Source organism: Heterodontus francisci, chromosome 19, assembly GCF_036365525.1.
Source record: "Heterodontus francisci isolate sHetFra1 chromosome 19, sHetFra1.hap1, whole genome shotgun sequence".
Lineage (NCBI taxonomy): Eukaryota > Metazoa > Chordata > Chondrichthyes > Heterodontiformes > Heterodontidae > Heterodontus > Heterodontus francisci.
The window spans coordinates 11,331,438-11,345,109 of record NC_090389.1 but is presented as its reverse complement, the minus strand read 5'-3'; the positions used below and the strand labels follow the sequence as shown (position 1 = coordinate 11,345,109).

General features: G+C 45.4%; 1 protein-coding gene across 1 annotated transcript in view; it reads right to left on the bottom strand.

Moving 5' to 3' along the window:
• mst1 (macrophage stimulating 1) overlaps positions 1–13,207 on the bottom strand; it is a 194,409-nt gene extending 181,202 nt beyond the window's left edge. Inside the window, exon 1 of the mRNA XM_068051375.1 lies at positions 13,042–13,207. Coding sequence (XP_067907476.1) covers positions 13,042–13,093 — 52 coding nt within the window. The 5' untranslated portion in view covers positions 13,094–13,207. The remainder of the gene's footprint in view (positions 1–13,041) is intronic.
• Between the last annotated feature and the right edge of the window lie 465 nt (positions 13,208–13,672).

Here is a 13,672-nt window from a genome sequence, read left to right as displayed (position 1 = left end):
GAGTGTGTATTTCTTAAGGCTAATATTAGTTCAATTTTTAAAAGTAAACCACCAATTGAATTTTGAAGTGAACTAATTACCTTCAGGGCAGCACAGTGGCGCAGTGGTTAGCACCGCAGCCTCACAGCTCCAGCGACCCGGGTTCAATTCCGGGTACTGTCTGTGTGGAGTTTGCAAGTTCTCCCTGTGTCTGCGTGGGTTTCCTCCGGGTGCTCCGGTTTCCTCCCACAGCCAAAAGACTTGCAGGTTGATAGGTAAATTGGCCATTATAAATTGCCCTTAGTATAGGTAGGTGGTAGGGAAATATATAGGGACAGGTGGGGATGTGGTAGGAATGTAGGATTAGTATAAATGGGTGGTTAATGGTCAGCACAGACTCAGTGGGCCGAAGGGCCTGTTTCAGTGCTGTATCTCTAAATAAATAAATAAAATCAAAATCTTGTCTGTGTATTGTTGGCAGAAAAGATAATTACCAATCCAAAACACCCGAGAGGCAGTCTTCCGTTTTCTTTAAAAATCAAGTAAAATTGAAGTTTAAAAGAAAACAACGCGTCTTTGAAGGAAGCAGTGAGGGAAGAGGAGAGGAATTTGTCAATGAGGAGATCTCCAGCCTCTTGTCATCACGCTTTGAGGTGACTGGAGGCTGGGGATGGGTCTGGGGAATGGAAGGCTAAGGAAGAGGTGGGTGACAGTGGAGTTAGTTGGGGGGTGGGGGGTGAGGCTGGCGTGAATATGCCAGGGTTAAGTGGATAATTAAAAGGGAAAGAGATAGGGGTAGTAATGTAAGTGAAGAGAGGGAGCAAAGAGAAAGCATAGGGGCAGCGGACTAGATGCTTGTTAGGGAAACATGACTGCTTGGAGGAGGGCAAGAAGGGAGTCAATGAGGGCCACATTTCCCTGTAACCCTATCCAAAATGGAGCATGGTGCCTCCATCACTTCCCGACAGAGGGAAAGGACACAAAGAAACAGATAACAGAGAGAATAAAATGATTTTGAGAGAAGGAAGAAGGAAAGAAAAGTAAAAATGCAGACTGAGATAGAAACAGCAGCACAAGGATAACAACAACATACATTTATATAGCACCTTTAACATAATAAAACATCCCAAGGAATTTCACAGGAGCATTATAAAACAAAATGCTGCCAGGAGAAGGGAGCCACATTTAGCGGTGTAAATACTGTGAGCCAGTTCATCGGCATGGGGAGTCTCAGAATTAAAACCAATACAGCACCAATATAAAAATGACTCATCACATCTTCCATTGTCTAATGAATGGGGACAAGCTGTGGATGAATTATAGTTCTGTAGTTATAGTCAGTCCCTCGGCACAGTGGTGCAGTGGTTAGCACAGCAGCCTCACAGCTCCAGCGACCCGGGTTCAATTCTGGCTACTGCCTGTGTGGAGTTTGCAAGTTCTCCCTGTGTCTGCGTGGGTTTCCTCCGGGTGCTCCTGTTTCCTCCCACATGCCAAAGACTTGCAGGTTGATAGGTTAATTGGCCATTATAAATTGCCCCTAGTATAGGTAGGTGGTAGGGAAATATAGGGACAGGTGGGGATGTGGTAGAAATATGGGATTAGTGTAGGATTAGTATAAATGGGTGGTTGATGGTCGGCACAGACTCGGTGGGCCGAAGGGCCTGTTTCAGTGCTGTATCTCTAAACTAAACTAAACTAAAACTAAACTAAAATATGACACCGAGCCACATAAGGAGGTGTTAGATCAGATGACCAAAAGCTTGGTCAAAGAGGTAGGTTTTAAGGAGTATCTTAAAGGAGGAAAGTGAGGTGGAGAGGCAGAGAGCTGTAGGGAGGGAATTCCAGGACTTGAGTCCTAGGCAACTGAAGGCACAGTCACCAATGGTGGAGTGATTAACATCCACCTGAAAGGGAAAATTCTCTGTTACTGCATTGGCATGTCAGCCTAGATTGCATGCTTAAATCTCTACAGTAGGATTTGATTCTACAACTTTCCGACTTAGAGGCAGGAATGCTACCACTGAGCCACAGCTGAGACCTAAATATATATTCACAGTGAAAACGCAGAGCAATCGCAGACATCATCCGTGCATGCGAACATTTGTCAGCTTGCCAGTATGAATGCATGCACTGACGTCACCATGCAATGACGTCCTCACCCCTCAATAGCTGCAATTGCTGGCTCCATTCCCCCTAACAGTACTCCACTCCCTCCTGCCATCCCCACCTCAATTGTTGCTTTAATTTCCCGCTCCATCCCGCCTCCCCTCAGCCACTTGTTCTCGCCCACGGTGCTTCCTCCCTTGGCAACTAGCTTCCCGCCTTGCCACTTCCCCCACTTAGGCACCCACTCCCGCTTCCCACCCCACCACAGCCACTCACTCCTGGCCACATCACATCCCCCCTCGGCTGATCGCTCTCTGCAATGCCGCCTGAAGAAGTGGCGGGGGAACAAGCCACAGAAGCAACCGAGCGATGGTGTGGTGACACGGGAGCAAATGGCCAAGGTTGTGGGGAAGTGGCGAGGCAGGAGCGAGTGGCTGAGCAAAGGCAGCAGAGTGTGAGCGGCGAGCAGATGGGTGCAGGAGAGAGCGGTGAAGCGAGGTGGCAATGGCAGAAGGGAGTAGGGTAGTCATAGTCATAGAGATACAGCACTGAAACAGGCCCTTCGGCCCACCAAGTCTGTGCCAACCAATAACCACCCATTTATACTAATCCTACATTAATCCCATATTCCCCACCACATACCCACCAATCTCCTACCACCTACCTACACCAGGGGCAATTTACAATGGCCAATTTACCTATCAATCTGCAAGTCTTTGGCTGTGGGAGGAAACCAGAGCACCCGGTGGAAACCCACGCGGTCACAGGGAGAACTTGCAAACTCCGCACAGGCAGTACCCAGAATCGAACCTGGGTCGCTGGAGCTGTGCCACTGCGCCGCCCTGGTACTGCTGGGGGCAGGATGGAGGTGGGGATCACAGCCATTGAGGGGATTTGGGTATCATTTGTTTTTGTGACAAATTGAGCAGTGAACAACAAAGAACAAAGAACAGTACAGCACAGGAACAGGCCATTCGGCCCTCCAAGCCTGCGCCGATCTTGATGCCTGTCTAAACTAAGGGGCGGCACAGTGGCGCAGTGGTTAGCACCGCAGCCTCACAGCTCCAGCGACCCGGGTTCAATTCTGGGTACTGCCTGTGTGGAGTTTGCAAGTTCTCCCTGTGTCTGCGTGGGTTTCCTCCGGGTGCTCCGGTTTCCTCCCACATGCCAAAGACTTGCAGGTTGATAGGTTAATTGGCCATTATAAATTGCCCCTAGTATAGGTAGGTGGTAGGGAAATATAGGGACAGGTGGGGATGTGGTAGGAATATGGGATTAATGTAAGATTAGTATAAATGGGTGGTTGATGGTCGGCACAGACTCGGTGGGCCGAAGGGCCTGTTTCAGTGCTGTATCTCTAAACTAAACTAAACTTCTGCACTTCTGGGGACAGTATCCCTCTATTCCCATCCTATTCATGTATTTGTCAAGATGCCTCTTAAACGTTGCTATCGTACCTGCTTCCACCACCTCCCCCGGCAGCAAGTTCCAGGCACTCACCACCCTCTGTGTAAAGAACTTTCCTCGCTCATCCCCTCTAAACTTTGCCCCTTGCACCTTAAACCTATGTCTCCAGTGCCATCTTTATTACTGGCAGCTGCCTGAGACATTGCAGACAGTGACGTTTCAGTGGATGAGGCTGCATTTGCGCATCTGCCAGTTCTGTGCCACCTAGTGGTTGTGTTGTCAGCAGATGATGAGTAGTTAGAAGGACATGTTGGAAACATATAGCCCTCTCATTGGTCTTATCATTCTTGCAGGACATGGACAAGAACGCCAGGCACCGAGCCAGAGAGACAGCCCCTCCCCGACCTCGGAGGAGGAGACCTCAAAGGATGCACTATAACATTATTCTCCTGCGCCCTCCACCGGCAAAGATACTGTCACTGGGTCACATTCTGGTGAGAACAGTACAGATGTACCAGAGCAAGTGATGGAGGCAGTGACAGCTGAGGTCACACACACCCAGAGGACTTTGGGAGGGCACAGCGATGCTCTTCTTCAGGCTGATGAAATGCCACTGGAGTCATCCACAAGGTGCTGGAGCTGCAGCATGAGGTGCGGGAACATCTGTCGGAGTTTCCAGAGGCTGTGCGCACCCATGAGCAGACGATGAAGCAGTCCAGCCAGGCTGTGAGTGCTGCAATGACTCTGGTGTGTGCACGCATGGCTTCTTCCATTGGAGATTGGCAATGTTCATGAAGAGCCTTATCCAGCATACCACCCAGTGGATGCCAGAGATGTGCACAGACCTGCCTGCCATCACCATTGCCATGAGCTCTGTGGAGCAAAGGTTGGGCGAGTGATGGATGAGACGCCTGGAACCATTGCCAGGTCCTCGGATTCCTCAGGTGAGCAGGGAGGGACAGATGTGCCTGAAAAGGTGGAGGAGCAGCTGTCTGCAGCATCAGTGGGCTCTACTCAGGGCGTTCCAGCATGGACAGCAGCTCCTCAGTCCCTCTGACGGTGGCACCAGCGCCTCATGAAGCTGTGGAGACAGAGGCTACTCCTGCACCTGTGGAGGAGGCCTTCAATATGCTGGGGTGCTCCAGGCCTCATGCAGCTAGAGGATGACCACCACTACCACTGTCATTGAAAGCCATGGAGCAGAAATGTCAGCAGCCTGCCTCCACCTCAGCTGACAGCAAAGGGGGAGCACCATGTAGGAGAACCAACAAATGCATGAAAAAGTCCCCCTAGCTGCATTTGGGTTTCATGGGGTTAGATCCTGATGTTAGATGTCACCTTGATGTGTACTTGTCTGAAATGAATTGAGATATTGTGCACTACTGAAAGATCCTTTACTTCTTTAAACACTACTGGGCCATTAACAGTTCACTAACTCCCGCAAAGGGTTTGATGGTAAGAAGCATTTCCTATGTTGTGCTGGAATGAGGCAGGAAGGTAATTAAATCTGTAAAACAGGCAATGAACGAATGTTATCAGTTTTTAAAAAAATTTCCACGGGTGCACGGGAACAATGGTGCTTCAGGGCTCGTCAGTTATAACCAGGTGGTGGCTTAGTGGGATGTCAGCATTGACTGCTAATGTCAGCCATTGTGAGCGGTAGCATAGCTTAGCACAGAGCATGGAGCTGGTTGGACAGCCGAAGGAGCAACTGGGAGCAGGGTCTAACTTGCCTAGCATAGTGGGGGCATTCCGCTTGAGTGTCCTCTTGGACCTGGCACCTGTATCTACGGGGCAAGGGGGTTGTGATGTTGGAAACATGGCAACCAGTTTGCACACAGCAAACACCCACAAACAGCAATGTGATAATAATCAGATGTGTTTTTCTTTAGTAATGCTGATTGTGGAATAAATATTGGTCAGGACACCAAGGATAGCTTCTTTGCTCTTTTTCCAAATAGTGTCATGGGATCTTTACACCCACTTGAGAGAGCAGAATGGGCTTTGTGTTAATGTCTCATTGGAGAAATTAGGAAACATATCTTCATGCAAAGTGTGGCTGAACTGTGGAACACTCTCTCACAAAAGTAGATGCTAGCTCAATTAATAATTTTAAGTCTGAGATTTTTGCTAGCCAAGGGTATTAAGGGATATGGAGGCAAGGCAGATGGATGGAGTTAGGATACAGATCAACAACGATCTCATTGAACACGAGAACAGACAGGAGTATCTGAATGGCCTACTCCTGTTCCTAATGTGATAAAAATAACTGTTCCTTAAACTTAGTGTTGTGTTTGCCAGCAGAGGTATGGTGCCTGGGAAATGCACTTCGGAGGTGCAGTGTCATAAATATATATTTAATAACCTAGACTTGGGTGTACAGGGCAAAGTTTCAAAATCTGCAGATGACACAAAACTTGAAAGTATTGTGAATTGTGAGGAAGATAGTGATAAATTTCAAGAGGACATAGATGGGCTGGTGGAATGGGCAGACAAGGGGTAGATGAAATTTAATGCAGATAAGTGTGAAGTGATTCATTTTGGTAGGAAGAACGAAAGGAGGCAATATAAATTAAAGGGTACAGTTCTAAAGGGGGTGCAGGAACAGAGGGACCTTTGGGTATATGTGTTCAAATCATTAAAGGTTGCAGGGAAGGTTGAGAAAGCAGTTAATAAAGCATATGGGATACTGAGCTTTATAAATAGGGGCATAGAGTACAAAAGCAAGGAAGTTATGATGAAACTGTATAAAACACTGGTTCGGCCTCAACTAGAGTATTGCATCCAGTTCTGGGCACCACACTTTAGGAAGGACCTGAAAGCATTAGAAAAGTACAGAAAAGATTCATGAGAATAGTTTCAGGGATGAGGAACTTCAATTACGTGGATAGTTTGGAGAAGCTGGAGCTGTTTTCACTGGAGAAGATCAAGAGGAGATCTGATAGAAGTGTTCAAATTCATGAGGGTCTGGACAGAGTAGATAGGGAGAAACTGTTTGCATTGTCAGAAGAATCCAGAACCAGACGACACCAATTTAAGGTGATTGGCAAAAGGAACAACAACGACATGAGGAAAAACTTTTTTTATGCAACAAGTGGTTATGATCTGGAAATCATTGACTCAGAGCGTGGTGAAGGTGGATTCAATTGAGGCCTTCAACAGCAAACTGGATAATTATGTGAAAAGAAAAAATTTGCAGGGTTACAGGGAAAAGGTGAAGGGAGTAGGATTAGGGGAGTTGCTCTTGTAAACAGTTGACGCAGACTTGATGGGCTGAATGGTCTCCTTCTGTGCTGTAACCATTCTATGATTCTATGAGAAGGCTGTAACTGGGTGAATCAAATGTTGACTTATAGCTGAACATAGTTAAACGTCCATGATCAAGTGTACATCAACTCCCAAAGACATAGGGTGCTATAGGACCATGGGGAGTGACTGGTTATGGCCATCTGGGCTCCAAAATGTGCTCCCAGGTGTCCTCGATTAAGCAAACAAGAAAAGTTTATATAAAGCATAGGTTTCAGATTAGGGGAGAAGATATAGATTCCAGTGGACTGATTTATGTTTGTAGTAAGTGCATTGTAGGACTGAGTTTATTTTATTATGGGACTGTTAGAACTTAGTTGCCATATCCTTAAGCATAACAGTTAAAATTGTATCCCATATGTAACGTAACCACAAAGCGTGATGTTAACAAAAGTTCTGTACAAGTCATGACATGTCAAGAAGTGGTGGAAAAAGTTAATTCAGACTATGTAATGACCCTTTATTTAAAAATTGTTAGACTGTGGATTACCCCAGGGAGGCTGTTAGCCTTTTAACCAGTAAAAATCGTAAACATGTGCAGCCAAATAGCTGTGAAATGGGGCAAGCGCATATCAATCTCATTAAGTGGTAATTTTTAATGAATAAACAGCAAGGAAGCACGAATATGGAGCCCCCCCCCCCCCCCCCGAATGAAAATGACAATGATCTAAACCAGCCTCAAGGTACCATCATGGAAGGGCAATTAGGTAATGACTGACCAATCAGATGGACAGAAATAGGGTTTTTCCTGATGTAGCACAGAGCCAAGCTGGGAAGAGTGTATAAAATAAGGATTTCTAAGACATTAAGTGCACATCAGCATCAAGAAGAAGATAGGCGATAGACTTCAATCAAGAGACAAAGTGTCCAGTTAACCAGAGGTTGCAGACCGGTGTTCCACCATAAACACAACTGCTGACCACTGCCTTTAGCTGAGTATCACGATGTGTTTATTGTGAAAAACTTAATGAAATCTGTGAAGCTTGTGAAAACACCCTCATATCCGTGTGGTTTTGTAGCTAGTCTGAGCTGGAAATCCGTTTTAGATCTGTTCTCCCAACTTGGTCTGTAATTGAATTGACCTACATCTTACAATTAAGTATTAGTGAAAATAGAGACGCTTTGTCGAAGCTTTTCGGCTTGCACTCATCAGGACAATCCGCAAGAATACCAATGTAAGAGAAAACAGCAACTTTATACTGTATGAGAGGAGAGTGCTGATTGGTTGGCAAGTGAATTCTGATTGGTAGAGGTGTTGCCATGGAGAATCCACCACTTTATGGTGACTGACAGTTAACTGCCAAGCTTGGTTTGAAATGTAAGCCAGGCAGCTTGACTCTGATTGGTCAAGGCACTGTCTTGAGGAATGAACCAGGGAATTGCGATCACTTATTTTGTTTAGCCGAAACAGGCACAATGTTTGTACATGTTCTTTCTGTCTGCAAAGAACAGGGCCCTGTGTATTAATATATGTAGCTTCCAGTACGCGCAAATGCGCCGCACTGCAAGCCCGACTGACAATCTTAAATTGGTTGTCAACGTCATTCTTAGCACACTGAGGATTATTTAGCAAATGTTGTCCAATCGTGGAATCACAGCTAATATTGGACACAAAGACCACCTATGTCCACCTTCATTACATCGTCCACATCTGCCCCTGCCTCAGCTCATCCACTTGTGAAGACCTCAGCCACGCCTTTAGACTCAATTATTCCAATGTTTTCCTGGACAGCCACCCACCTTTTATGCTCCATAAGCTTGAGCTTATCCAAAACTTTGCTGCCAGTATTCTAACTGGCACCATGTCCTGTTCGCCCAACAACTCTGAGCTCGCTGACCTACATTGGCTTGCAATCCCTCTGTATCTCTGATCTCTTTCAACTCTGCAACCCTCTGAGATCTTTGAGTTGCTCCAATTCTAGCCTTTTGCGCATATCTTGATTTTCAAAGAAGGAAATCAATGCAGTAGTGAGGAAGGATATTGGCTCAGAAAATCATGTGGAATCTGTATGGGTGGAGCTAAGAAACACCAAGGGGCAGAAAACATTGGTGGGGGAGTGTCTATAGGCCTCCAAACAGTAGTGGAGATGTAAGGGATGGCATTAAACATGAGATTAGAAATATGGGCGGCACAGTGGCGCAGTGGTTAGCACCGCAGCCTCACAGCTCCAGGGACCCAGGTTCGATTCTGGGTACTGCCTGTGCGGAGTTTGCAAGTTCTCTCTGTGACCACGTGGGTTTTCGCCGGGTGCTCCGGTTTCCTCCCACAGCCAAAGACTTGCAGGTGATAGGTAAATTGGCTGTTGTAAATTGCCCCTAGTGTAGGTGGTAGGGAATATGGGATTACTGTAGTGTTAGTATAAATGGGTGGTTGTTGGTCGGCACAGACTCGGTGGGCCGAAGGGCCTGTTTCAGTGCTGTATCTCTAAAATAAAATAAAAAAATAAAAAATGCAATCAGGGTACAGCTGTAATCATGGGTGATTTTAATCTACATATAGATTGGGCAAACCAAATTAGCAATAATACTGTGGAGGGGGATTTCCTGGAGTGTGTACATGATGGTTTTTTAGACCAATACGTTGAGGAACCAACTAGAGAACAGGTTATCCTAGCCTGGGTATTGTGCATTGAGAAAGGATTAATTAACAATCTTGTTGTGCAGGGTCCCTTGGAGAGGAGCAACCGCAAGCTGATAGAATTCTTCATTAAGATGGAGAGTGAAGTAGCTGAATCCAAAACTAGGGTCCTGAATCTAAAGAAAGGAAACTACGAAGCTATGAGGCGCGAGTTGGCTATGGTACTTGGGGAACTTTACTAAAAGGGTTGACGGTGGATAGGCAATGGATAATATTTAAAGAACGTGTGCATGAATTACAACAATTATTCATTCCTGTCTGGCACAAAAACAAACCGGAAAGGTGGCTCAACCGTGGCTTACAAAAGAAATTAGGGATAGTATCAGATCCAAAGAGGAGGCATATAAAATTGACAGAAAAAGCAGCAAGTCTGAAGATTGGGAGCAGTTTAGAATTTAGCAAAGGAAAACAAAGAGGTTGATTGAGCAGGGGAATATAGAGTATGAGAGTAAACTTGCAGGGAACATAAAAACTGACTGAAGACAAATGTAGGTCCCTTACGGTCAGAAACAGGGGAAATTATAATGGGGGAACAAAGAAATGGCAGAACAATTAAACACGTACTTTGGTTCTGTCTTCACAAAGGAGGACACAAATAACCTCCAGGAAATGTTAGGAAACCAAGGGTCTAATGAGAGGAAGGAACTGAAGGAAATCAGTATTATTAAAAAAAATAGTGCTAGGGAAATTAATGGGATTAAAGGCTGACAAATCCCCAGGTCCTGATAATCTACATCCCAGAATACTAAAGGAAGTGGCCCTGGAAATAGTGGATGCATTGGTGGTCATCTTCCAAAATTCTATAGACTCTGGAGCAGTCCCTACAGATTGGAGGGTGGCAAATGTAACCCCACTATCTAAAAAAGGAGGAGAGGAAAAACAGGGAATTACAGACCAGTTGGCCTGACATCAGTAGTGAGGAAAATGCTAGACTCGATTATAAAGGATGTGACAGCAGAACACCTGGAAAGCATAAACAGGATTGGACAAAGCCAGCATGGATTTATGAAAGGGAAATCATGCTTAACAAATCTACTGGAGTTTTTTGAGGATGTAACTAGTAGAAAAGATAAAGAGAGAACCAGTGGGTGTGGTGTATTTGGATTTTCGGAAAGCTTTTGATAAGATCCCACATAAGAGGTTAGTGTGCAAAATTAAAGCACATGGGATTGGGGGTAATATACTGTCATGGATTGAGAATTGGTTGACAGACAGGAAACAGAGTAGGAATAAACGGGTCTTTTTCTGGGTGGCAGGCAGTGAATAGTGGAGTACCACAGGGATCAGTGCTTAGGCCCCAGCTATTCACAATATATATTAATGACTTGGATGAGGGAATTAAATGTAACATTTCCAAGTTTGCAGACAAAACAAAGCTGTGGGAAATGTGAGCTGTGAGGAGGATGCAAAGAGGCTCCAATGTGATTTGACAAATTGGATAAGTGAACACATGCAGTATAACGTGGACAAACGTGAGGTTATCTACTTTGGTTGCAAAAACAGAAAGGCAGATTATTATCTGAATGGTGATAGATTGGGAAAGGGGGTGGTGCAATGAGACCTGGGTGTCCTTGTACACCAGTCACTGAAAGCAAGCATTCAGGTGCACAGGCAGTTAGGATGGCGAATGGTATGTTGGCCTTCATTGCAAAAAGATTTGAGTACAGGAGCAAGGATGTCTTACTGGAATTATACAGGCCCTTGGTGAGACCACATCTGGAGTATTGTGTGCAATTTTGGTCTCTTTATCTGAGGAAGCATGTTCTTGCCATGGAGGGAGTGCAAAGAAGATTTACTAGACTGATACCTGGGATGGCAGGATTGATGTATGAGTAGAGATTGGGTCGACTTGGCCAATATTCACTAGAGTTTAGAAGAATGAGAGGGGATCTCATAGAAACCTCTAAAATTCTAACAGGACTAGACAGGCTAGATGCAGGGAGGATGTTCCCAATGGCTGGGGAGTCCAGAATCAGGGGTCACAGTCTCAGGATACGGGGTATGCCATTTAGAACCGAGATGAGGAGAAATTTCTTCACTTAGATGGTGGCAAACCTATGGAATTCTCTAGAGCAGAAGGCAGTGGAGGCCAAGTCATTAAATATATTTAAGGAGATAGATATATTTCTTAATGCCAAAGGGATCAAGGGATATGGGAAGAAAGCGGGAACAGGGTACTGAATTAGACGATCAGCCATGATCTTTTTTGAATGGCGGAGCAGGCCTGAAGGGCCAAATTGCCTACTCCTGCTCCAATTTTCTATGTTTCTATGTTTCATCATTATAGCCTTGAGCTGCCGTAAATTCTGAATTCTTTTCTACCTCTTTACCTCACTTTCCCCTTTTAAAGTGCTCCTTAAAAACTACCCCTCTGACCAAGCTTTTGGTCATCTGTCCAAATGTCTCCCTGTATAGCTCGGTGTCAAATGTTGTTTGATTATGCTCCTATGAAGTGCTTTGGCATGTTTTACTATATTAAAGACACCATATAAATGCAAATTGTTGTTGTTGTTGAAGGGGACTTGCACTGCCACCGCCTGTGACTCGAAAGCCGCCTACATCCCTGGCAGCTTTCGAGCATCCATGGCTCCCTCTCCAGTCGTCTGGTACTGACGGTCATTCCATGCAGATTTCATTTGACCTGAAGCCGTAAATTTACAAGCACCTATCAATGTGCTGACTTCCCTCATCAACAATTAAACAATCAATGACCCAAAGATGAACATACATACAACATAACATAGACTTTGAGCTTAAACAGAGAGGCCTAGTTAAACACAGCTGCCCCTTAGCAGCAGCAGCAGCGCAGTACACTGTTTGTGGACTGGATTTTCCTCCACTGTCCAACTATCTGAAACCAGGTATGGTAGCAGCAGAAAAGGTCTGCCACTGCTTTCCCACAAAAGCTAAATTTCCCTCTTCCCCTTCCCCAACCCACCACATATAAAAGCTGGAGGTGCAGAGCCCTTACTCCCATCCCTGTTCTCATCTGTCTGACCATTACCCACACCCCACGACAGCCTGCTGCAAAATGACAGTCGGCACAAGAAGGCCGTAGCAATGGCCCCAATGTCATAAAGTGGAGGAAGAGGGCCTAGTAGAAACATCCTCTTTTTCCGACATGGCCCCAACTCACTTTCCTTTGTAGATTACTGAAGCCTGCGAGGCTGCAGCTCTTACCATCTGTGTGGCTCCTCTGTCCATTTAATGTAACACGTTGTGCTGCAGCAAGGCCAGCAGCTTCCATAGTTCAACCAATGGACCCCTTCTTGGTAGCAGGAACCCACCTGGAACCTATCCTCAACTGGGGGAAATGAATCTGGGTTTCAGCACTGTCAGTGGAGTGGACAGAATGTCCTGCCCTGTCAGAATACTGCCAAGAGGAAAACCCAGTTCTTACCTTAAACAGTACAACACACTAATCATGAAACCGTATGCAATACAATTTACTGTAAACTCTGTCACGGGAAATCAGCTAATAGTCATAATATAAAGAGATAATTTACCTCAACACAGTACAGTGAGAGACATTGTTATCTGACCACTCTTTATCACACTGGGCAATCCATTTACCAATTGAGCTCTCTAGGTTTTGTTTAACTTACCAAGCACAAGCTCAATGCTTAAAATGAAGATCAGGATATGGAGAGACTTCATCGTGTACAGCTGTATACATTGATGTTGCTTTCCTGCTGAACCCTAATACTCTGTTGTTTGCCTTGGACTCAGACGTCAATGCATGCCCCTTTTCACAATCTCATTGCACCATTCCTCCAATGTTTGTCTCTGGTTCACTTATTAACTTCCTATGCAGTAGGTTTTCAACAGAAAAAGGATTCATTAACTCCATTGCTTTTTTTTTGCAGTTTCTCCATTCTACAACTTGCACCACCTCCCCCCACCCCCCCTATCACCATCACCACCAGCCCCCACCCCCGCACCCCACAACTGTGAAGATCAGACACTAGGTTCTGAAACACCTCTGACAGCCTATTTGACTGGGAGAGGCATCACAAGCAAATCCCATCCTCACTCAGCAAGGGTTTTTTTATATGTAGCAGGACAGTTGTCCTGCTGTGATCTATTGAAAACACTATCAGGCAGGAATTCCTGGATATCAACTAGAGGCAGAAATCCTGCCTAATTTTCTTTTCCCTAGTTTAGAGCCATTGAAGCTGACTGTAGCAGTTTGAGATTGGCCAAGTGGTGGTGAGAACTGGGACAGGAGTCTGTTAC